General features: G+C 35.6%; 1 protein-coding gene across 1 annotated transcript; it reads right to left on the minus strand.

Annotated features, from left to right (window-relative positions):
• Positions 1 to 8,126: 8,126 nt before the first annotated feature.
• LOC141696594 (uncharacterized) lies at positions 8,127 to 8,537 on the minus strand. The gene has a single exon (XM_074500720.1). It carries the CDS (start codon positions 8,535 to 8,537, stop codon positions 8,127 to 8,129), a length of 411 nt encoding a protein of 136 aa, XP_074356821.1.
• Positions 8,538 to 20,476: the final 11,939 nt, after the last annotated feature.

The raw sequence follows: 20,476 nt of genomic DNA on the forward strand, positions 1-20,476 counted from the left end.
TCTACGACCGGCTTAATATTGAACCTACAGGGTCACACCATAAAAGAGATTGATTTAATGGTGGAGGAATTAATTAATAATGGCTGATAATTATTTATTTATGAAATAAATAATTAATTGGCAAATTTAATGATTGATTAAATGAGATTTAATTGATTATAAATTAATTAAGAAAAGGTTCTTAATATTATTAATTAAACATTTAATTTTTAGAAATTAAATCAAGTGAGAGAATTATTTCTAAAGAGTTTAGAAAAAGGATTAATAATTAAAAGGTGTTTTAATTATTAGTGAGAATAATAAAGGGTTAATAATAATAATATTTTATGGAAAATTTTCATCTAAAAATTTTGCCTATAAATATACTATTATAGACCCTATTTTTGCCTCAGCCAAAAAGATTTACAAAACCCTAATTCTCTCCATCTCCTCCTACTTCATTACATCGTTTTCTTGGTGGATACCGGTGGAGTGCTTCACACTTGAGGAGCAGCTGCTAAGGATCTCCGTTCATCGTTCTTGGATCGCTATTAAAAGACCTCCATCTTTCCATTAACGTAAAGCTTCTTAAGGTAAACATACTGAACTACGAATTAAATATTATTTTTTCGCATGGATCCTGCGGAGGGTTTCGGTTTTTTAAGTTATTTACGTTTTCGCTGCGTTTATGTGCTAAAAACCCTTCAATGGCATCAGAGCTACTTGCGAAAAGTTTTTAATTCGTTTATGTGTTTAACTGTTTTCGATATATGAGCATGTACGTGATTCGCCATGATTTGATGTTGATATAATATGCTTATATATGTATGGTTTTGAATATATGATAATCATGTGAGTTGTATAATCATAAGATGATTATGTAAGCTGTATATATACTGATATATACATGATTTATATTTCTTCTAATTATGAGAATCATATTAGATACAGATTCTGAATTGGCTGCTGCAGATTTGCTGAAATCTAGGTCTGGTGTCCGATTTACGCAAACGAATCCCCTATGGAATAAGTAAACGAGCATCTGAACAAAACTGATAGCATAAGCTATCAACGACTCGTCTGTAAGGCGTTTGACGTCGTTTACTTCCCGTAAACAGTGATTCTTGTTTTTCTGATTTGATTCTGATTTTTCTGATTTTTGTCATATTTTCTTTTTATGATTAGATCATGGATAATATGATATGTTAAGATCAGATTATGTGTTTTAACATGCTTTTATGTGTTGTATGAGCATGGTGGATGGTTATGGCCTTTCGACCTTAGTGTAATGGTTTTGGTTTTGGTTTTAAATACGACTTGCATGTCGTCAATCTTTGTAATCATAAATCTCGAATGTAACTCGAGTTATTCTTGTAAGTTTATTAGATTAGTTTTACTTTCAATCATGTAATGTAATTGAAGACTCAAGAAGCCTATCCAATGGAGGTGATACAAAGAAGAAGACAAGGCATACAAGAAGTCTAAATAAAGAAGAAGACTTATGTAATAAGTAGTTGTATTTATTTCCATCACCATATTAGATTGACCTTGATATTTATCATGAGCTTGATAAAGATCACATAGGATGGGGCCATAACCAAACACATTTACTTTATTGTACTTTACATTTACTTGTTTATTTAATTTTATATATGAGATATATGCCCATATTTAATATGCGATGATAGATTTAGGTGAACTTAAATCAATATAAGGCGTGCTCTAGAAAATCTAGAATAGGAATCGTTTCTTGCCTTAACAAAAAATATTATGAATACGATCATGAGATTCTTGTGTTTATGAAACACGTAATTGAATATGAATTTTCAATATTGAGAGAAAGGATGATTCTGTCAACAACAGATTTCTATCTGTAAGAAAGGGTTATTAAGTGACGCCTCTTGACAATGCTCCACCCGATCTGGGAATCATCTGATTATCGATTATTGATTTGAAATATTTAATTTAAAAGGAAGAATCTCTTTATAATATGATTATGATTGTAACGTAATATAATCCCTCTAAAATTAAATAATATCAAGTAGTAATTGGCCAATGACACAACGGGCTTGTGTCGGTCATAGCCTTCCAACATGGTAGAAAGTGGTTCTTATTTTTAAATCATTATCGTTTCGTGCTACAGCCGAGGGCTTTGATTTTGAAATAAGAAATACTTGTCTATTACATAGAGATGTGTAGATTGAATTATAATCTAATGGTCGGTACGTGCTACAACCGTGGGCCGTTGGAGACTGATTCAATTGTATGAAATGTTGGGTTAGACTTGACTTAGAATATTGAGTTTGTCGTGCCACAGCTGTGACTCAATTATTCAAGAGGTTAAACCTATATTAAGGAATAACATAAGATGCAATTGACAAGAGTTGTCTGCCTATTGAACATCACATGACGTTTCATGCCACAGCCGAGGTTGTGTGATGGAATGTAGGATCCCTATTCCCACTAGCATTATGAATGCTTAATTTTCACTTAGGGGGTTGAAAAAATTAGATAAACTAGTGGGAGACACTTATGAATAAAGACCCGATTCATATAGTGTTTTGAAATGAAATTGAATATTTGCTAAGTGTTGTTATGTGTTTATCATTTACAGATTTACTATATTCGTCATGTCTTCTGCACTATCACTCCGAAGCATACTAGATACTCACAAGTTGACTGGTCCTAATTTAGCTGTTTGTTTTCACTGTAACAAGTTGGGGCACTGGAAGAGGAACTATAAGGTTTACCTTGCAGAATTGAAGAAGAAGGGTAGTGAGACTACCGCTTCTGATTCAGGCATGTTCATGATCGAAGTTAATATGTCACTAGGTCAAATTTCTACTTGGGTATTAGATACCGCCTGTGGTTCTCATATTTGCAATTCGTTGCAAGGACTAAAGGGAAGTAGGACTCTTGAAAAAGATGAGGTGATTCTACGTATGGGCAATGGAGCAAGGGTTGTGGCCATATCTGTAGGATCATTTAGTTTACATATTCCTACGGGCAAGACTATTATTTTGAATAATTATTATTACGTTCCCTCTATTGTGAGGAATATTGTTTATATTCCTATGTTGGATGTGGATGTTTTTCATTTATTATTAAGAATAATGAATGTTCTATCCTTAGAGATAATGTTTTTTTGGACGTGGCATTTTAAATAATGGTTTGTATGTATGTGACGTAGAGTATGATTTACTTCAGATTGAACAAAGTAGTAAAAGAAAACGAGATGATGAAAATCTGACCTATTTATGGCACTGTAGGCTAGGTCATATTAGTGAAAATAGACTGCGGACATTACATAAGGAAGGGTTACTTGACCCCTTTAATTTTGAATCATATCCTACATGCGAGTCTTGTCTATTGGGTAAAATGACCAAATCTCCATTTAGTGGACATGGAGAGAGGGCTGCAGATTTGCTATGATTGGTACACACAGATGTATGTGGACCAATTTCTACGCAAGCCATGGGTGGATTTTTGTACTTCATTACTTTCATAGCTGATAGATCTAGATTCGGATATGTGTATTTGATGAAACACAAGTCTGAAGCCTTTGAAATGTTCAACGAATATAAACATGAAGTGGAGAAACAAACCAAACACAGTATTATAACTCTTCGATCAGATCGAGGTGGTGAATACTTGAATGGAGAGTTTCTAGATTATCACAAAGAATACGGTATAGTCTCCCAGTGGACTCCTCCATATACTCCACAGTTAAATGGGGTATCTGAAAGGAGAAATCAAACTTTGTTAGACATGGTTCGGTCCATGATGAGCTATGCGAATCTTCCAGTATTCCTATGGGGTTATCCATTGGAAACCTCAGCATATTTACCGAATAAGGTGCCTTCCAAATATGTTCCTCAAACACCATATGAGATATGGAAAGAAAGGAAACCGAGTCTTAAACACGTTAAGATTTGGGGATGTCCGGCTTATGTCAAGAAAGTTGACCCAGATAAGCTGGAATCTTGATCCGTAAAATGTAATTTTATGGGATATCCTAAAGAGACTTTGGGGTATTACTTTTACACCGATCATCGGGTGTTTGTCTGCAGACATGCTACCTTCTTGGAAAAAGAGTTTATCCTTGAAGGAAACAGTGGGAGCAAAATTGAACTTGATGAAGTTCAAGAAGCACAAACTACTACGGATCAATTTGAAACATCTGTTCAGACTGAACAACCTTCTGTGGAACAGCCCATTCGTAGGACATGGAGAGTGTCTCGCCAACCTAAGAGGTATTATGGCCTTGTCATTGAGAATGACAATGAGTTGTCAATCATTGATGATGACAACCCTGTGACCTATAATGAGGCTATGAGTAGTGTTGACTCAGAGAAATGGCATAGTGCCATAAAATCCGAAATGGAATCTATGTATACCAACCAAGTATGGACTCTGGTTGAGGCGCCTGAAGGTGTTAAGCCTATTGGGTGCAAGTGGGTATACAAAAGAAAGATTGGAGCATATGGCCAGGTGGAGACCTATAAGGCCAGGCTCGTGGAAAAAGGATTCAAACAAAGGCAAGGGATTGACTTTAATGAAACTTTTTCGCCTGTACCCTTGTTAAAATCAATTCGGATTTTGCTTGCGATTGCTGCTTACTACGACTATAAGATTTGGAAAATGGATGTGAAAACGGCCTTCCTCAATGGGGAAATTGAGGAGGAAGTGTATATGACACAGCCATAGGGTTTTCTTTCCAAGGGAAATGAACACCTAGTATGTAAGCTGCTGCGAACCATATATGGTTTAAGGCAAGCTTCTCGTAGATGGAACATCCGTTTTGATGAGACAATTAAAGAGTTTGGTTTTATCAAAAACATAGATGAACCATGTGTCTACAAGAAGGTTAGTGGGATCGCGGTAACATTTCTTATTGTATGTGGATGATATACTTCTTATAGGAAATGATATACCAATGCTACAATCAGTCAAAGTATGGCTATCAAAGAACTTCACCATAAAGGACTTGAGAGAAGCATCCTACATTCTCGGTATGAAGATCTATAGAGATAGATCTAGAAGAATGATAGGTCTTACCCAGGGTACATACATCCAGAAAGTGCTTAAAAGGTTTAGCATGGAAAACTCCAAAAGAGGTCTCATACCGATGAGCCATGGAGTGTCCCTTTCCAAAAAAATGTCTCCTAAGACACCTGAGGAAAGAGAGCGTATGAGTAAGATTCCTTATGCTTCAGTAATAGGATCCATCATGTAGGCGATGTTGTGTACAAGGCCTGATGTTGCTTATTCAATTAGTGTGACGAGCAGATATCAGTCCAATCCAGGTGAAGACCACTGGAAAGCAGTGAAAAATATCCCTAAGTACTTGCGAAGGACTCAAGACATTTTTCTTGTTTTTGGTGGTGAATCTGAGTTGAAAATAGAGGAGATGTCAACGTCGAGAGAGTTGACACACATAACAACGTAGCAGAGCCACTCACAAAGCCGCTTTCTCAGAGTCACTTTGATCGTCATAAAGACAAGATGGGTATTAGATACCAGAGTGATTGGCTTTAGTACAAGTGGGAGATTGAAAGAGATATGTCCTAAGTCCAATCATGTATGAGGATTTAGGAATAACTTTTATGTAATCTGTTTTGATTTCATTGATATTAATAAAAGACTTGTTTTGTTTTTATTGCGGGCACTATCTATTTAAATGTTTAAATAAGATATACCACAGTTTAGAGTAAAGCTTTTTATAGATTGTGATGAGATCATAATAATGAGACCTAAAAGATGATAACTCTAAACTTAAATAGTTCCTGGTCGTAGGATTACTAACTGGTAATTAATAATCTGCAAATTTGAGGGCTTATGACTCAGCTTATTTATTTATTGAATATTATTTCGAATATTCATTCGAGGGCTTATGACTCAGCTTATTTATTTAATGAATATTATTTTGAATATTCATTCGAGGGCTTATGACTCAGCTTATTTTATTTATTGAATATTATTTGAATATTCATTTGAGGACCTATGACTCCGATTATTTACTGAAATATATTCTTTATTTTATTAAAGAATAAGGTGTCGATCATCAAACTTATTTTTGATTATTCAAATAAAGATAGTACTTTCGTATAAGTATATCTTTGGTTATTTTAATATCCAATTCAAGTATAAGTTTTACAACATCTACTTCAATTATTTTTATAGAGATTATTCTTTATGGGAATATTATTTAAATAATAATATTTAGATATATTTTTTTTTAAATTGGGACTGATTTATTAAATCAGCATCACTCCGAACATTCTTAAAAATGTTTTGCGAGTCTTCAAAATGATTTTTAAAAGTTAGAGCGGATCCCAAAACTCATTTTTATATTTAAGATCCTCCTTTCGAAGGGGATTTAAATACTCGCTCAAAACCTGAGGGATCCGGCTCTGTGGTGTGTTTTATATTCGCAACAAGGTTGCTGTCTTGATAAAAGAATTTTGATTACTTACCCAACACTCGGGAAGTAAAATTCTTGGAACAAGTTAATCCATTAATAGGCATCGCCTGGGAAATATCGGTGAGTTTTCCTTTCCAACTAGATACGACTTCTTGGTGGAGCCGTATCAACAAGTTTCTACTTGGGGAAAGGGGGGACGAGCTTTACGTTTCAGAGTCATGGATTTCATCTGAACTAAGAGTGGCGTAAGTGGTCGAGTGGCGCCGGCCCAGCCTTATTATATTGGCCCAAAATGGCCTGGAAGTTCCGCTAAGACGGTCCATTCCTTAGGAGTCCAGTGTTCGGTTGACAAGTAAATCCGACAGGTTCTCCTCTACATGTAGAAAATGGTGGGGTTGTACTACTACGACTGATCATCGTAAGTGGTCTTCCTGGCGCGACAAACTCCCATAATGAGTTCATCATCCAATTGGATATTTCTGCAATACTACCCAGAGCACTTCGATAGAAAGGCTACGGTTGGGCGATTGTTGAGTGTTGGCATGGTCAAGTTTTCAAAATGATGTTTGCATCAAATGAAGTATCTTATAACTTCATTTTATTTTGATGATATTTTAAAGATTGAATCTATTCAAGTATTATCTTGTAGTCTCATCTATGTGATGAACTTTTGAACTAATTATAACTTGAACGGTGGTAGTTCAAGTAGTATTTGGAAAAAGATATAAGTATATTGGAGTATCTTGTAACTTCATATTTTAAATTTATATCTAGTAAATGATTATCTTATGCATGTCAAAGATTTTCAGAAAAACGTTGAGACAAGGTTAGATATATGAGATCACCTTGCAACGATAGTTTTATACAGTTATAAACTGGAACTCTGTGTGTATATTATACATGTTAGAAGATTTCAAAGATTGTGAAAAGTATATATGTATATATATACTGAATATTTTGCGACTTGGTCGCGTTAAGATATCAGCTTGGTTCATTTCTTCTTGACCAAGACTTTCATGAGTACTATGAGAATGCTCATATATTGTTAATCATTATACATATTATTTTGGTGGGCTTATTGCTCACCCTTGCTTTCTTCTTTCATCACACAACAACAGATAGAAAAGATGAACAGGACCAAGCTTCCAATTCGCAAACGGTTAGAAAACGTTCCGCAGTTTTCTGGAAGCGTTGATGCCGCTGTAGATGAGGTAGAAATTACCAATAGGCTAGACTTTCAACTTCCGATGTACCAGACTTATGTATCTATATGAATTGTAATAATGGCAAAGAAATGTAAATTTATTCAGAAACCCTTTTAAGGTGTAATGGCATATAATTTTGGAGTAAAATGACTTGTGTTATTTTTGGAAATTCATTTCTGAGACTATAACTTGTGGTGTGTGTGTTTATTGTGGGGTCACAGTACAGAGTAGTTGATTGTTTATTAAGATTGGGTGTTATTAAGGGAAATGGAACTCGTGACAACCCGGATCCCCGACCCCGGATTTGGGGGTGTTACAAAGGCCCTGTCCCCCAAGTGTTGGCTATATATACCTTTATCTACTTCTTCCAAAGCAAGTCTTGCCTCATTTAGCCTAAGGCACCTTATATAAAGAATTACGAAAGTCCTTTTATAATGAATCCCATCAATCAAAGAATATCTTAGGGCTCATACATATAATTTTTTCGCCTCCACTACATCACTAGGAAGCCATCCGCTTTATAGATGAGTTTTAATAGGATCTATCCATGACCCTCCAAGTCCTATGGGGGAAACTAGTTTGACATCTTTGCTTCGTGTTATTAAAAAATGGATGTACACGCTTCCATAACTTTCTTCTAATTTTGATGAGGAAAATTGGGACAACGCATCGGCCTTGGCATTTTCTTCTCTTGAAATGTGCTCGACAAGGCACTCATCAAATTGTGTCATCACAGCTCTCACTAGGCGTACATATTTCATCATAGTTTCATCCCTTGCTTCAAATTCCCCTTTAACTTGGGATTCCATAAGCTTCAAGTCTCCATAAACTTTCAGGTTTTTAACCCCCAATGTTCCAGTTAATCCCATGCCAGCTATTAAGACTTCATATTCAGCTTCATTTTTTGTGTTGAGAAAATCTAACTTCATAGCATACTCAATCAGGAACCCGTCGGGACTTTGCAAGACTAGTCCAGCCCCACTTGAATTTTTTTTGATGCCTCATCAAAATAGAGTACCCAGAATTCCTTGTCCTTATCTGCTCTCCTTCACTCTCCACCTTGTCCCCATGTCTTGAGGCGTATCTTCCTGCCCCCGACTTCTTGGTTGGTGATGGTACATTAAACTACGAATTCAGCCAAGGCATGGGCTTTGATCGCCATTCGAGGTTTGTAATTAATGTTAAATTCCCTGAGCTCAATAGCCCACTTGATCAACCTTCTACTGGCTTTTGGACTATAAATGATATTTCTCAGAGGTTGATTTGTCAATACTTTGATCTTATGGGCTTGGAAGTAAGGATGTAACTTCCTTGAGGCCATGAACAAGGATAATGCAAACATCTCTATGGTAGAATAATTTAGCTCAGTCCCATGCAGAATCTTGTTGATATAGTATATAGGTTTTTTAACTTTAAGCTCTTCATTCACCAACACAGTACTCAAAGCGCCTTCTGAATTAGCCAAATACAAATAAGGTTTCATTTAGGACTGGTTTGGCCAACACCAGTGCTTGAACCATGTATTTCTTCAATTCCTCGAACGCCTCTTGATTTTCCTTAGTCAATATAAAATCCTTTACCTTATTGAAAGCCTTGAAGAATGGAATAACTTGTCTCCATATTTGGAGATAAATCGCCCCAAGGCTGCAACCCTTTCAGTGAGTTTTTGAACATCCTTGATAGACCACGGAGGTTTCATATCCAAAATGGCCTTTATCTTATCAGGATTGTCCTCAATTCCCCTCTGAGAGACCATTAATCCTAGAAATTTTCCTGATCCTACACTAAAAGCACACTTGGGGGGGGGGGATTCAACATCATTTTGTGAGTTCTCAGGACTTCAAATATTTCCCTCAAATAGAATATATGATCATTTTCGCAAGACTCATGAGTAACATGTCATCTACATAAACTTCCATAGTTTTTCCACTAAGATCTTTAAAAGTCTTATTTACCAACCTTTGATAGGTATCTCCTGCATTCTTGAGACCAAATGCCATAACAAGATAACAATAAACACCAAAGTCTGTTATGAATGAAATTTTTGGGATGTCATCTTTATGCATCTTGATCTGGTTGTAGCCACTAAATCCATCCATGAAGCTCAACATCTCATGACCCGTGGTTGCATTTATCAGAGTATCTATCCTTGGCAGCGGGAAACAATCCTGGGGACATGCATCATTGAGATCAGTAAAATCGACGCACATCCTTCATTTTCCATTAGCTTTCTTCACTATTACCGGATTTGCCAACCATTCAGGAAATTGCATCTCTTCAATGAAACCAGCATCTAAGAGCTTCTCAACTTCTTGCTTGATGGTTTCCTGCCTTTCAGGGGACCTTTTCTTTTACTTTATGGCCTTCTAATTAGGATCCACATTCAACTTGTGGGTGATCAACTCTGGGTTAATGCCGGGACTATCTGTAGCCAAACATGCAAATACGTCACTATTTTCTTGCAAGAACCTTATCAGCTTCCCTTTAAGGGGTTCTTCCAACGATACTCCAACAAACGTTACTTTTTTCGGTTCTTCGAGAGCCAAGGGAATTTGGATCAAATTCTCAGATGGATTTTCTTTTTTTTTCATCATTATCGCGAATATCCATGTCCATGCTATACTCAGAATATTTCTTTGGTCAATCAAGCAAAATGCATGACACCCTACCAATTGTTCAAGAACAAGAAGCCAACATTAAATTTTCTTCATGTCTTTGGCTGTAAATGCTATATCTTAAGGAATCAAACTGAGAAGTATGGAAAGTTTGATGCCAAAGCAGATGAAGGAATTTTTGTTGGGTATGCAGTTGGAAAAGCATACGGAGTCTATAATATCAGAACCAACATTGTTATGGAATCTGTACATATTGTGTTTGATGATAAGAAGATTGAAGGACTGCAAGATGGAGATTTCTATGAAAGCCTCAAATTTGATAATGTTAAGATGATTTGTGATGATAGTGATGATGAAAGTGATCAAGAAACAATATCTAAGGATAATGCAGAAAAATCTACAACAAATAAAGCACATAATTCAACATCCATCGAAAGACCAAGTTCATCATCCGTTGAGAGACAGTCTGCATCATCCGTCGAAAGGCAAAGATCAACATCCGTTGAGCCATCAATAGGAGTTGAAACCAATACAGATCACAATTAGAAAGAACCCCAACTTCAAGTCAAAGATCCACAAACTCAGGGGAAGTTTCTACTAATCAAAACTCAGTCACGCATCAAGACAACTATGAGGCATCTTCATTTAGAGCTAATCTACCACAACAGAGAAAATGGACTAGAGATCACCCATTTGAATTAATTATTGGTGATGCATCTTGAAGAGTGCAAACAAGGAAAATAACTCAGGAAGAATATCTATACAACAGCTTCGTATCTCAGGAAGAGCCTAAAAAGGTAGAAGAAGCTCTGTTGGATCCTGATTGGGTTTTAGCTATGCAGGAGGCGCTAAACCAATTTGAAAGGAATAAAGTTTGGAAGCTGGTACCCAAGCCTAAAAGACAGAATCCTATTGACACCAAGTGGGTATTTAAAAACAAGACATATGAGAATGACATAGTACTCATGAACAAAGCTAGATTAGTTGCTAAGGGCTACTGTCAACAAGAAGGTATAGATTTTGATGAGACTTTTTCTCCTGTTGCAAGACTTGAACCCATCAGAATCTTTCTAGCCTATGCAGCCTATACCAATTTCAAGGTCTATCAAATGGATGTTAAAAGTGGATTTCTGAATGAAGATTTGAAGGAAGAGGTTTATGTTAGTCAGCCTCCTAGTTTTGAAGACCCCAACTTTCCAGAATATATCTACTATCTTTTGAAAGCACTTTATGGACTGAAGCAAGCACCTAGAGCCTGGTATGACACTTTGTCAAAGTTTCTCTTAGAAAATTATTTCACAAGAGGTTCTGTTGATAAAACTTTATTCTTTAGAATTGTTAATGGCTCTAGTACACTTGTTCAAATTTATGTAGATGATAATATATTTGGCTCTATATATGAGAAACTTTGCAACGTTTGCCAAATTGATGCAAAGTAAATATGAAATGAGCATGATGGGAGAACTAACTTACTTTCTTGGTTTACAAGTTAAGCAAGTTAGTGATGAAAATTCATTAGTCAAACCAAATATATTTATGATCTTTTAAAGAAGTTTGATTTAATGGATTGCACATCTGCAAAAACTCCCATGGCCACTGCCACTAAACTTGAATTAAACACTACTGAAAAGTCTATGGATATTTCAAGCTATAGAGGTATGGTTGGCTTACTTTTATATTTAACCGCCAGTAGGCCAGATATAATATTTTCTACTTGTCTTTGTGCTAGATTTCAAGATGATCCTAGAGAATCTCATTTAGTAGATATTAAGAGAATTTTCAGATATTTCAAAGGAACACCAAAACTTGGCATTTGGTATCCTAGAGATTCTTGTTTTGATCTAACTAGTTATTCAGATGCAGATTATACAGGTTGTAAAATTGATAGAAAAAGCACTACAGGAACCTGTTTATAGGAAATAAGATAGTATCTTGGTTCAGTAAGAAGCAAAATTGAGTCTCTACTTCTACAACTGAGGCTTAATATATTGCTGCTGGTATTTGTGGTGCACGGATTTTATGGATGAAAAATCAACTGTTGGACTATGGTCTACAGAGTGCCATTGTAATTACTGAAAATCCAGTATAGCATTCTAGGACCAAGCACATTGACATCAAGTACCATTTCATTAGAGAACATGTCATGAATGGTACTATGGAACTTCATTTTGTTCCAAGTGAGAAGCAACTTGCATACATCTTCACCAATTTACTTGATGAATCCACCTTTACTAGGTTAGTAAGTGAGTTAGGTATGCTTAATTACTCTTAATTTGTTTTGATGTCTAAGCAATTTGAAATGTAGCCAGAATAAAATTTGATATTTCTTGTCAAAGATGGAATTTTTGCTAAGTCAGAATTTACATCTCAACCAATGTTCGTTATCCATTGAAAATGAATATCCGTTGAAGTTTATCATCCGTTGAAATATTAAATATTATTTTGGGTACTTTTATCTCGATGGATAATTTTTTAATCCTTATCCGTCAAATTGCTCTCAATCTTAGCCGTTAATTGTAGGCATTATTTGACAAATTTACTTATAGCATGTAAGTATATTTTGATGGATAATCATTAGAATTTTGACAGTTTATTTTATTTTTAAACGACTATTATCACACCCCAATTTTTTTTTTACAAAAGAAACTATACGAATAATTACAATAGTTATCAAATAAATAAATCCGAAACCAAGACCTTACGGTTTAGGGTTTGAAGCAGCCCAACACTATTAACTATTACAACTGATTTCAATACCGAGTCCTCAGACAAAACGGTCTCTAGACTACTTGAGCTCGAACATACGAATTGGCATCAAAAGTCTTATGCGCGGTCTGCTTGAATCTAACCATATCTGCTAGTTGAAATATCAGGGTGAAAGCAACTAGTGAGCCAAAAGCTCAACAAGTGCTATATAATACATAATCAAAAATGAAATGATAACAGTGTAAATGAAAGATCTAATAACATAATAACAAGAGATAAACTTACAGGGTGATGGTATCATTTATTTGTAACAAAACAATTAAGAACCATTTCTTTATCAAAAACCATCTTATGACGCTACGGATTACAGCCGGTGATCAGCCGCGAAGTAATCCCGAACCTCGCTGGGTTCTAGAACATTAATGGGATCCCTAGGAAACCTTTAAGCCTATAATTTAAGAGCGGAAATGACTTGCGTCTCAGTCCAGGTCCACTATTTAAAGAAAACATTTGTACCCCTTTGGAACTGAAAATCTACTTTTTAAGTTTTATTATAAAAATTGATGCCAAGCGACAGTTAAATTCTTAAATGGTGAACATCTTTTTCAAGGGTTCTAGATCAACTTCGAAGCATATGGGATAGGTTCAATCAACTTTAAGGCCATGATCAACTAGACCGATACCTTATCAAATGGAATTGCAAAGTTTCCATCCACAAGGGGTTTGACAATGAGGTTTAACAGAGTTATTGGATGGTATAAAGGAACTAAGTCAAACTAGGTTCAATGTAGTGGTTCCAAATAAGACATATGCATTAAAATATAAAGAAGGTAAACATCAGTTCAAAGTATAACAGGGTATCATGTTTTAGGGGTAGGAATAGGGTTATCAAGCAATCATGGACAACTTTAAGGAATAACTGACTTTTAGGTGTTAAGATAAGGTTACTGAGTATAACTCATACTGGGTTCACATCAAAATTACTTTGGTATACTAGCATGGTATGACTTTTGAATTACTCGCATATAATACTGAAGATAGATTTGACACCACTTGGATCATGTGTACATGTATATCAAGGTGAATTAGACTACTCGCATCTTATATATAAAAGCTGGTTGAACACATACTTGCAGTGTAAATAAAAGGTAGGTTGAAAAACTTGCCTTGAGAAAGGCTTGACTTGACTGGAAGGTAGGAGCAACTGGGAGCTTTACTCGACTTTAATGGAAAGTTTATCCTCGTCTCGAGAGCCTACACAAAATAATAATAACCTCATTATAATATATTCTCACCAACTCAACCTATATATAAACCGAAATTAAGCACAATGGCACTTAGGCCTATATACAAATACATATTTACAATCACCTTATAAGCATAATAGTTCATATAGCCAAATATGCTCACATAACACATTTAAGTATAACATACTATATCAACACACAATATTGCATCACTAAGCTTGGATGATCTCACTCCACTTATTTAAGTCGCTTAGTTGCTAAACCAGTCAAAACTCCTAATATAAACCTCATAACTCGAAGTGCCTTTTTTAAACCATCAAGTTCTTATTGGCCCTGACTTAGGCCTTACACTCTACTGACCTTATACTATCTTATAACTATGGTGTTCAACCTAGGCCTCACTCATAAGTTCTCTAAAATTACGTGATAAGTGAATGTGATCATTATAGTGAATTCAGGATGACATCAATGGTTTCTTGAGTGTAGTTGACACCCTTACACCTCAAGTTTACCACCCAAACTTCTACACTAGACTCTTCTGATCATAAGGTAACTTCCAAACTTGGTGTGACTCAAAGGCCTAGCTTGGGCCTCCATAGGCCTAAGCTTAAAATCCAAGGTTCCCCTATTTTCTGGACAGAAAAGTGTCCTGATTTGCACTAACTTGTGACACATGATCCTAACTCAATTACTATGAACTATGGCTGAAAAAACACCTATGAAACTCCATCTAACTAGGGCCAACCAAGGCCTAATAAGGGCCTACCCATGACATGGTCAAAACTCCCCATTTCAAGGTTGTAGTAAAACTGTCCCCTGCTGGACAGATTTAGTGTTTTCACTCGTGCACCTAACCAAAAAACCTACAACCCTCTAACAAACACCTAATATCTGAAGTATACCCCTAGTACTAGCTTATGGAGACTTGGGCCTCAAAGTGCATTACAATGACACGGTCAAATCTCATCCTAAACCTCATGGTACCAAACTGAAAATATGCAGAATCTAATGTACCCCTTTCCACCATGTTTCTCACTTGACAAACCAAACCAAACAACAACCAAAACCCAAACTAAACCTCATCCAAGGAAACCTACTGAATTAACATTCCCACACCCAATATTGGCTTGGTGGAGATCTTCCTTACCTAATGTGCAATATAGCAAAACAATAGTTAAAGCAATATACTAATTACAAGTCATCACAATTTCGAAATAACAACTTAAATCCTCCATATATACACTAATCAAAATCACATAAAAAGGAGCAGAAATCATAATCAATATCTTAAATCAACTGAAATTAGAGTTTATTAACAAAAATCAATCCAAATGATCAAGAACTTTCAAAAATCATGAGTTGAACCTATGCATGCATGTTTTCGAATTTACATGCCAAAACAATATGGTTTCCATAATAATTCATCATAAAATCAACATGCAAGCCTATCATTAACCATAACTAATGTGATCACTTAGCATGCAAAGAGTTTTATCAAGTTTTTATTTCCAAATCCATGCTATTTTCACATAAACATACAAAGATCAAACAAAGCAATAAAAATACCATCCATTCGGCTCCTAACAAGTCATGGCCGAATGGATTAGGGTGAAAACAACAGTTGCATAAGTGTGACACACTCATTTCTAGCCATTCTCAACCCTATGATAATATATCTCATGGTGAAAGCGTTAGATTCATAAGAATCAAAGATGTTCACTTTGAGTTTAATAAAACACTACCATGCAAGATCAAAACAGAGAATTTTCACCCTAAACTCTTTGGATTAATTAAGAACAAGATATGGGAAGTAAGATTACTTAAATGGAAGATGGATGTTTGAATGAAAAATGAAGAAAAAGGGGGGATGGGGGGCTTCGGCCGAGAGTGAAGGTCGAGAGAGAGAGAGAGGGCCAAGAGAGGGAGGGGAGGGAGGTGAGAGTGGAGTGGAGTGAAGTGAGAGTGATTATGACAATTTGTACTTGGTTTTATGGTTTTGATTTGACTAAAATATGAGTGGAATTGAGAATTGACAAGAGTAACCTTCAAGCAAGCTCGTGCCATTTTGCATGCAAGGATAAAGAAGTAACTTGGCTAGTAAATTAGTAGTTAGTGGGGTTGGAATTTCCAAGTTTGCCCTTAACTTGTGTTTGGGAGTAAAATGCATGCATGGGCAACTAAGTAATTTGCAAATTAAAAATCAACTAATTTATATAAAATAATTGCTATAAGAATAAATACACTTCCATAAATCACAAAATAAATATTATAAAATAGCTTATAATTTTAGAAATTTAATGATATAAAATTTGAAATTTTTTGTTAAAAGATCTCTAAAAATCGATTTTTCATATAGAATGAAATTCTTTTGATTATCATTTATAAATACTAAATAATAAGATTTTTCCCTTTTAAATTTTTTTTTGTATAAACTAATACATTAAACACTTAATTTATAGGCACTCAACATATAGATCATACACATTTATAATTCAACATAATTTAAATCTCAATTATAAACACATAATTATATATAGATAAGTTTTAGAAATACCGGTCGTAACATCCTCTCCCCCTTAAAGGATTCTGTCCTCAGAATCTAGGAGAATAAGGGAGGATACCGGCTACGCATATCCGACTCTAGTTCCCACTTTGATTCTTCAACTATGGGATTTCTCCAAAGTACTCTTACCAACTTGACCAACTTATTTCTGAGGCTCTTTTCTTGCCAGTCAAGTATTTTGACAGGTTGCTCCATAAATGTCAGGTCTGCCTGAATCTCTATAGGTTCATATTCTATCACATGGTTGACATCAGGATTGTACTTCTTAAGCAATGACACATGAAACACATTATGCACATGCTGATACTGGGGTGACAAAGCTAATTCATAGGCCACCTTCCCCATTTGACTCAAAATTTCAAAGTGACCAATATATCTAGGCGCTAACTTCCCTTTCTTTCCAAATCTAGACAATCCTTTCCTTGGTGATACCTTCAGCAAAATGGCTTCACCTACTTGGAATCTGATATCCTTACGTGCTGGGTCCGCATACTTTCTTTGCCTATCTTGAGCAGCAAGTAATCTTTTCTGAATCAATTTGACTATCTCATGCATTTGTTGTACTAATTCCAGGCCTAGAATCCTTCCTTCTCCCACTTCATCCCAACTAGTTGGTGATCTGCACTTTCGTCCGTGTAAAGCTTCGTAGGGTGGCATGCCAATACTGGAGTGATAGTTATAGGAGAATTTTACCAATGACAGGTGGTCATCCCAACTTCCCGTAAAATCAATCGCTCAATTGTGCAGCATGTCTTCAATTGTTTGAATTGTCCTTTCGTTTGACCATCAGTCTGCGGATGATACGCCTTACTCATGTTTAGCTTTGTGCCAAGACTTTCTTGAAATTGCTTCCAGAATCTCGAGTTAAATCGTGGATCTCTGTCGGAAACTATCGATACAGGCACGCCATGTCATAATACGATTTCATGCACATACAGATGGACCAATCTGTCCAATGAAGACTTCTCATTAATTGGAAGAAAATGTGCCGACTTCATAAGGCGATCAACTATAACCCATATAATGTCATAACCGGATTTCGTTCATGGTAATCCTACTATAAAGTCCATGGCAATGTTTTCCCACTTCCATTATGGATCTTTAAGGGCTGAATTAATTCGCTTGATCTTTCATGTTCTGCCTTCACTTTCTGACAAGTATAGCACTTCGCAACCCATTCTGCTACTTCTCGATTCATATTCGGCCACCAAAAGTTCTGCTTCAAGTCCTGGTACATCTTGGTGCTTCCCGGATGGATTGAAAATCTTGAATTGTGAACTTCTTACAATATCTCATTCTTCAATTCCGTTATATGAGGAATCCAAATTCTTGAGGAAAACCTTAGTATACCTTGCTCATCCCTTTGAGTACAAATCTTTTCTCTGGTTAGTTGATTATTCTCCTGCTTCATCACTTCTTCCTAACATTTCTTTATCTTTTCCAACAATGTTGGCTGAAAAGTCATAGTATGTCAAATCTCCTCAACCTGTCCTCAATCACAAAGTTCTAATTCAAATCTCTTAATTTCTTCAGATAATTCCTTTGGTATTGCTATCATATTCAATCTTTCCTTCCTACTCAAAGCATCAGCTACCACGTTCGCCTTTCCCGGATGATAATTTATCGAGCAATCATAGTCCTTAATCAATTCGAACCATCTCCTTTGCCTCATGTTGAGCTCCTTCTGAGTGAAAATATACTTTAAACTCTCGTGATCTGTGTAGATTTCACACCTTTCTCCGTAAAGGTAGTGTCTCCAAATCTTAAGTACAAATACTATAGCTTCTAATTCCAAGTTATGTGTAGGACACTTCAATTCATGTGGTTTTAGCTGTCTTGACGTATACGCAATCACCTTGTTGTGTTGCATTAGCACACAACCTAGTCCTTTATGTGAAGCATTACTGAAAATCAAAAAAGTCTCCTTGACTATCTGGTAATACTAACACCGGAGATGTAACCAACCTCTTTTTCAATTCTTAAAAAATATCTTCACATTCTGCATTCCATTCAAATTTTATGATTCTTCCTAGTCAACTTAGTCAATGGCGTGGCGATTTTAGAGAAATCTTTAACAAATCTTCTATAATATCCCACCAATCCTAGAAAACTTCACACTTCCGTAGGTGTCTTTGGTCTCTCCCAACTCATAATTGTAATATCCGGGATATATCGTGTAATTATTTTTGCTATTATATAATTATTATGTGTGTTCAATATCTATTCTATGAGCTAATTGTTAAGTGTTATCTGTACTTGAATATTCAAAAATAATATTATTTGAGTATTTTAATTTTTATATGTCCAAAATAAATATAGATAATTGTCATATCTTTCTAATTATTTTTATGTTGGTTTATGGATTTATAAGAATCATATGAAATTTCTAAAATCTTTTTCCGGGTAATTAAAATCTATTTTATAAAAACGGGAACCAACCGACGTCAACCGTTGTTACGTTTTTGGAACCCGAAACTCTTTCGAGAACTCCTTCCTAACCTAATTGTAATATTCCGAGCATATTCCATGTTTCGACTTTTTCGATCCAGCTTACGGTTTGTCCTACGCGGGTCCCGGCGCAACATTTTCGATACAATATTCGTTTCGGTAAATCAATAAAACCCGTATTTTCGATAAACAGGAGCTATTTATTAAACTATCCCAATTATCACTTCGTAATACGTGTAACCAGGCGCTGAGACCAAGACCGCAGTACAAATTGTACTGATTTGGATAATTATCCCGAAAACCGATACCGTTTGGATCAGTTTTTACAAATAAACGTACCATTTTATATCGGGAACGATCCAACGAGATACTAATTTTCCGTAATTATAAATAGCCTTTTACCGTATTTTATTTCATATCAAAATCATTTGCAGATAGTTAATTATATAATTTTCAGAGAAAAGCCCTAATTTCCTAAAACTGTTCTAAGAATCAAACAGCAAAACGAAGGCGTTACCGATCTCTGTTTTCAAAGCTTGAGTAACCAAAACGAAGGATTTGAGGTGTTCTATCAGATTCTGAGCTTTGTTTCACTGCAGAAATCAAGGTTATTTTTCTAAAAATTTATTTATTTTCGAATTTATTTTATTAAAAATATGAATTTTTGTTCGGATGATTGTTTGTATGATTTGATGATTGCATGTTGTAGAGCTTGTTTTCCTGATGATTTTCAAATGTCATACGTCTGATTTGGAGTTCAATAACATGTTCAAATTTGAGTTTGATTTTCGAATTTCAAAATTAGGGTTTATAACCCGTATGAATGTTCTTAATTGAAATTTGGGGGTTTCTTATTCTGTGATAGATTGATGTTGTGTTATAGTGGGTTGTGTTCTCTGTGAAATTTGCAATCTAGTCATATAAGTTTCATGAACCAACGAGGTCTGTAGAGAAGGGATTTGTGTTTTGAAGTTTTCCGATGTTCGCCGGAAACTGGAAAACTTCACGGCCAAATTCCGGCCAACTCAGGGATTGTTAGGTTGTTTTGATTGCATGATTGTATTCCTGGTAATTTGTAGATGTGATCTGGAGCTTGTGGTAAGGTGAGGAGGTCGGAATCGTGTTCTCCGGCGAACCCGACTGTTTTCCGGCGACGGGGTGTAAAATTGCAGTTTGGTCCTTGGACTTTTGGGGACGATACAGTTAGGTCCCTGAAGTTTCCAGACTTTGCAAATTTAGGATTCCTGTTTATAAAATGTTTAAAAATCATATTTCCTATTTATTTTTAT

Source organism: Apium graveolens, chromosome 2 (assembly GCF_009905375.1).
Source record: "Apium graveolens cultivar Ventura chromosome 2, ASM990537v1, whole genome shotgun sequence".
NCBI classification, from domain to species: Eukaryota; Viridiplantae; Streptophyta; class Magnoliopsida; order Apiales; family Apiaceae; genus Apium; species Apium graveolens.

Excerpts from the sequence above, each read along its gene's own strand:
- LOC141696594 (XM_074500720.1), bottom strand. The coding sequence starts at position 8,537 with ATGAAGTTAGATTTTCTCAACACAAAAAATGAAGCTGAATATGAAGTC.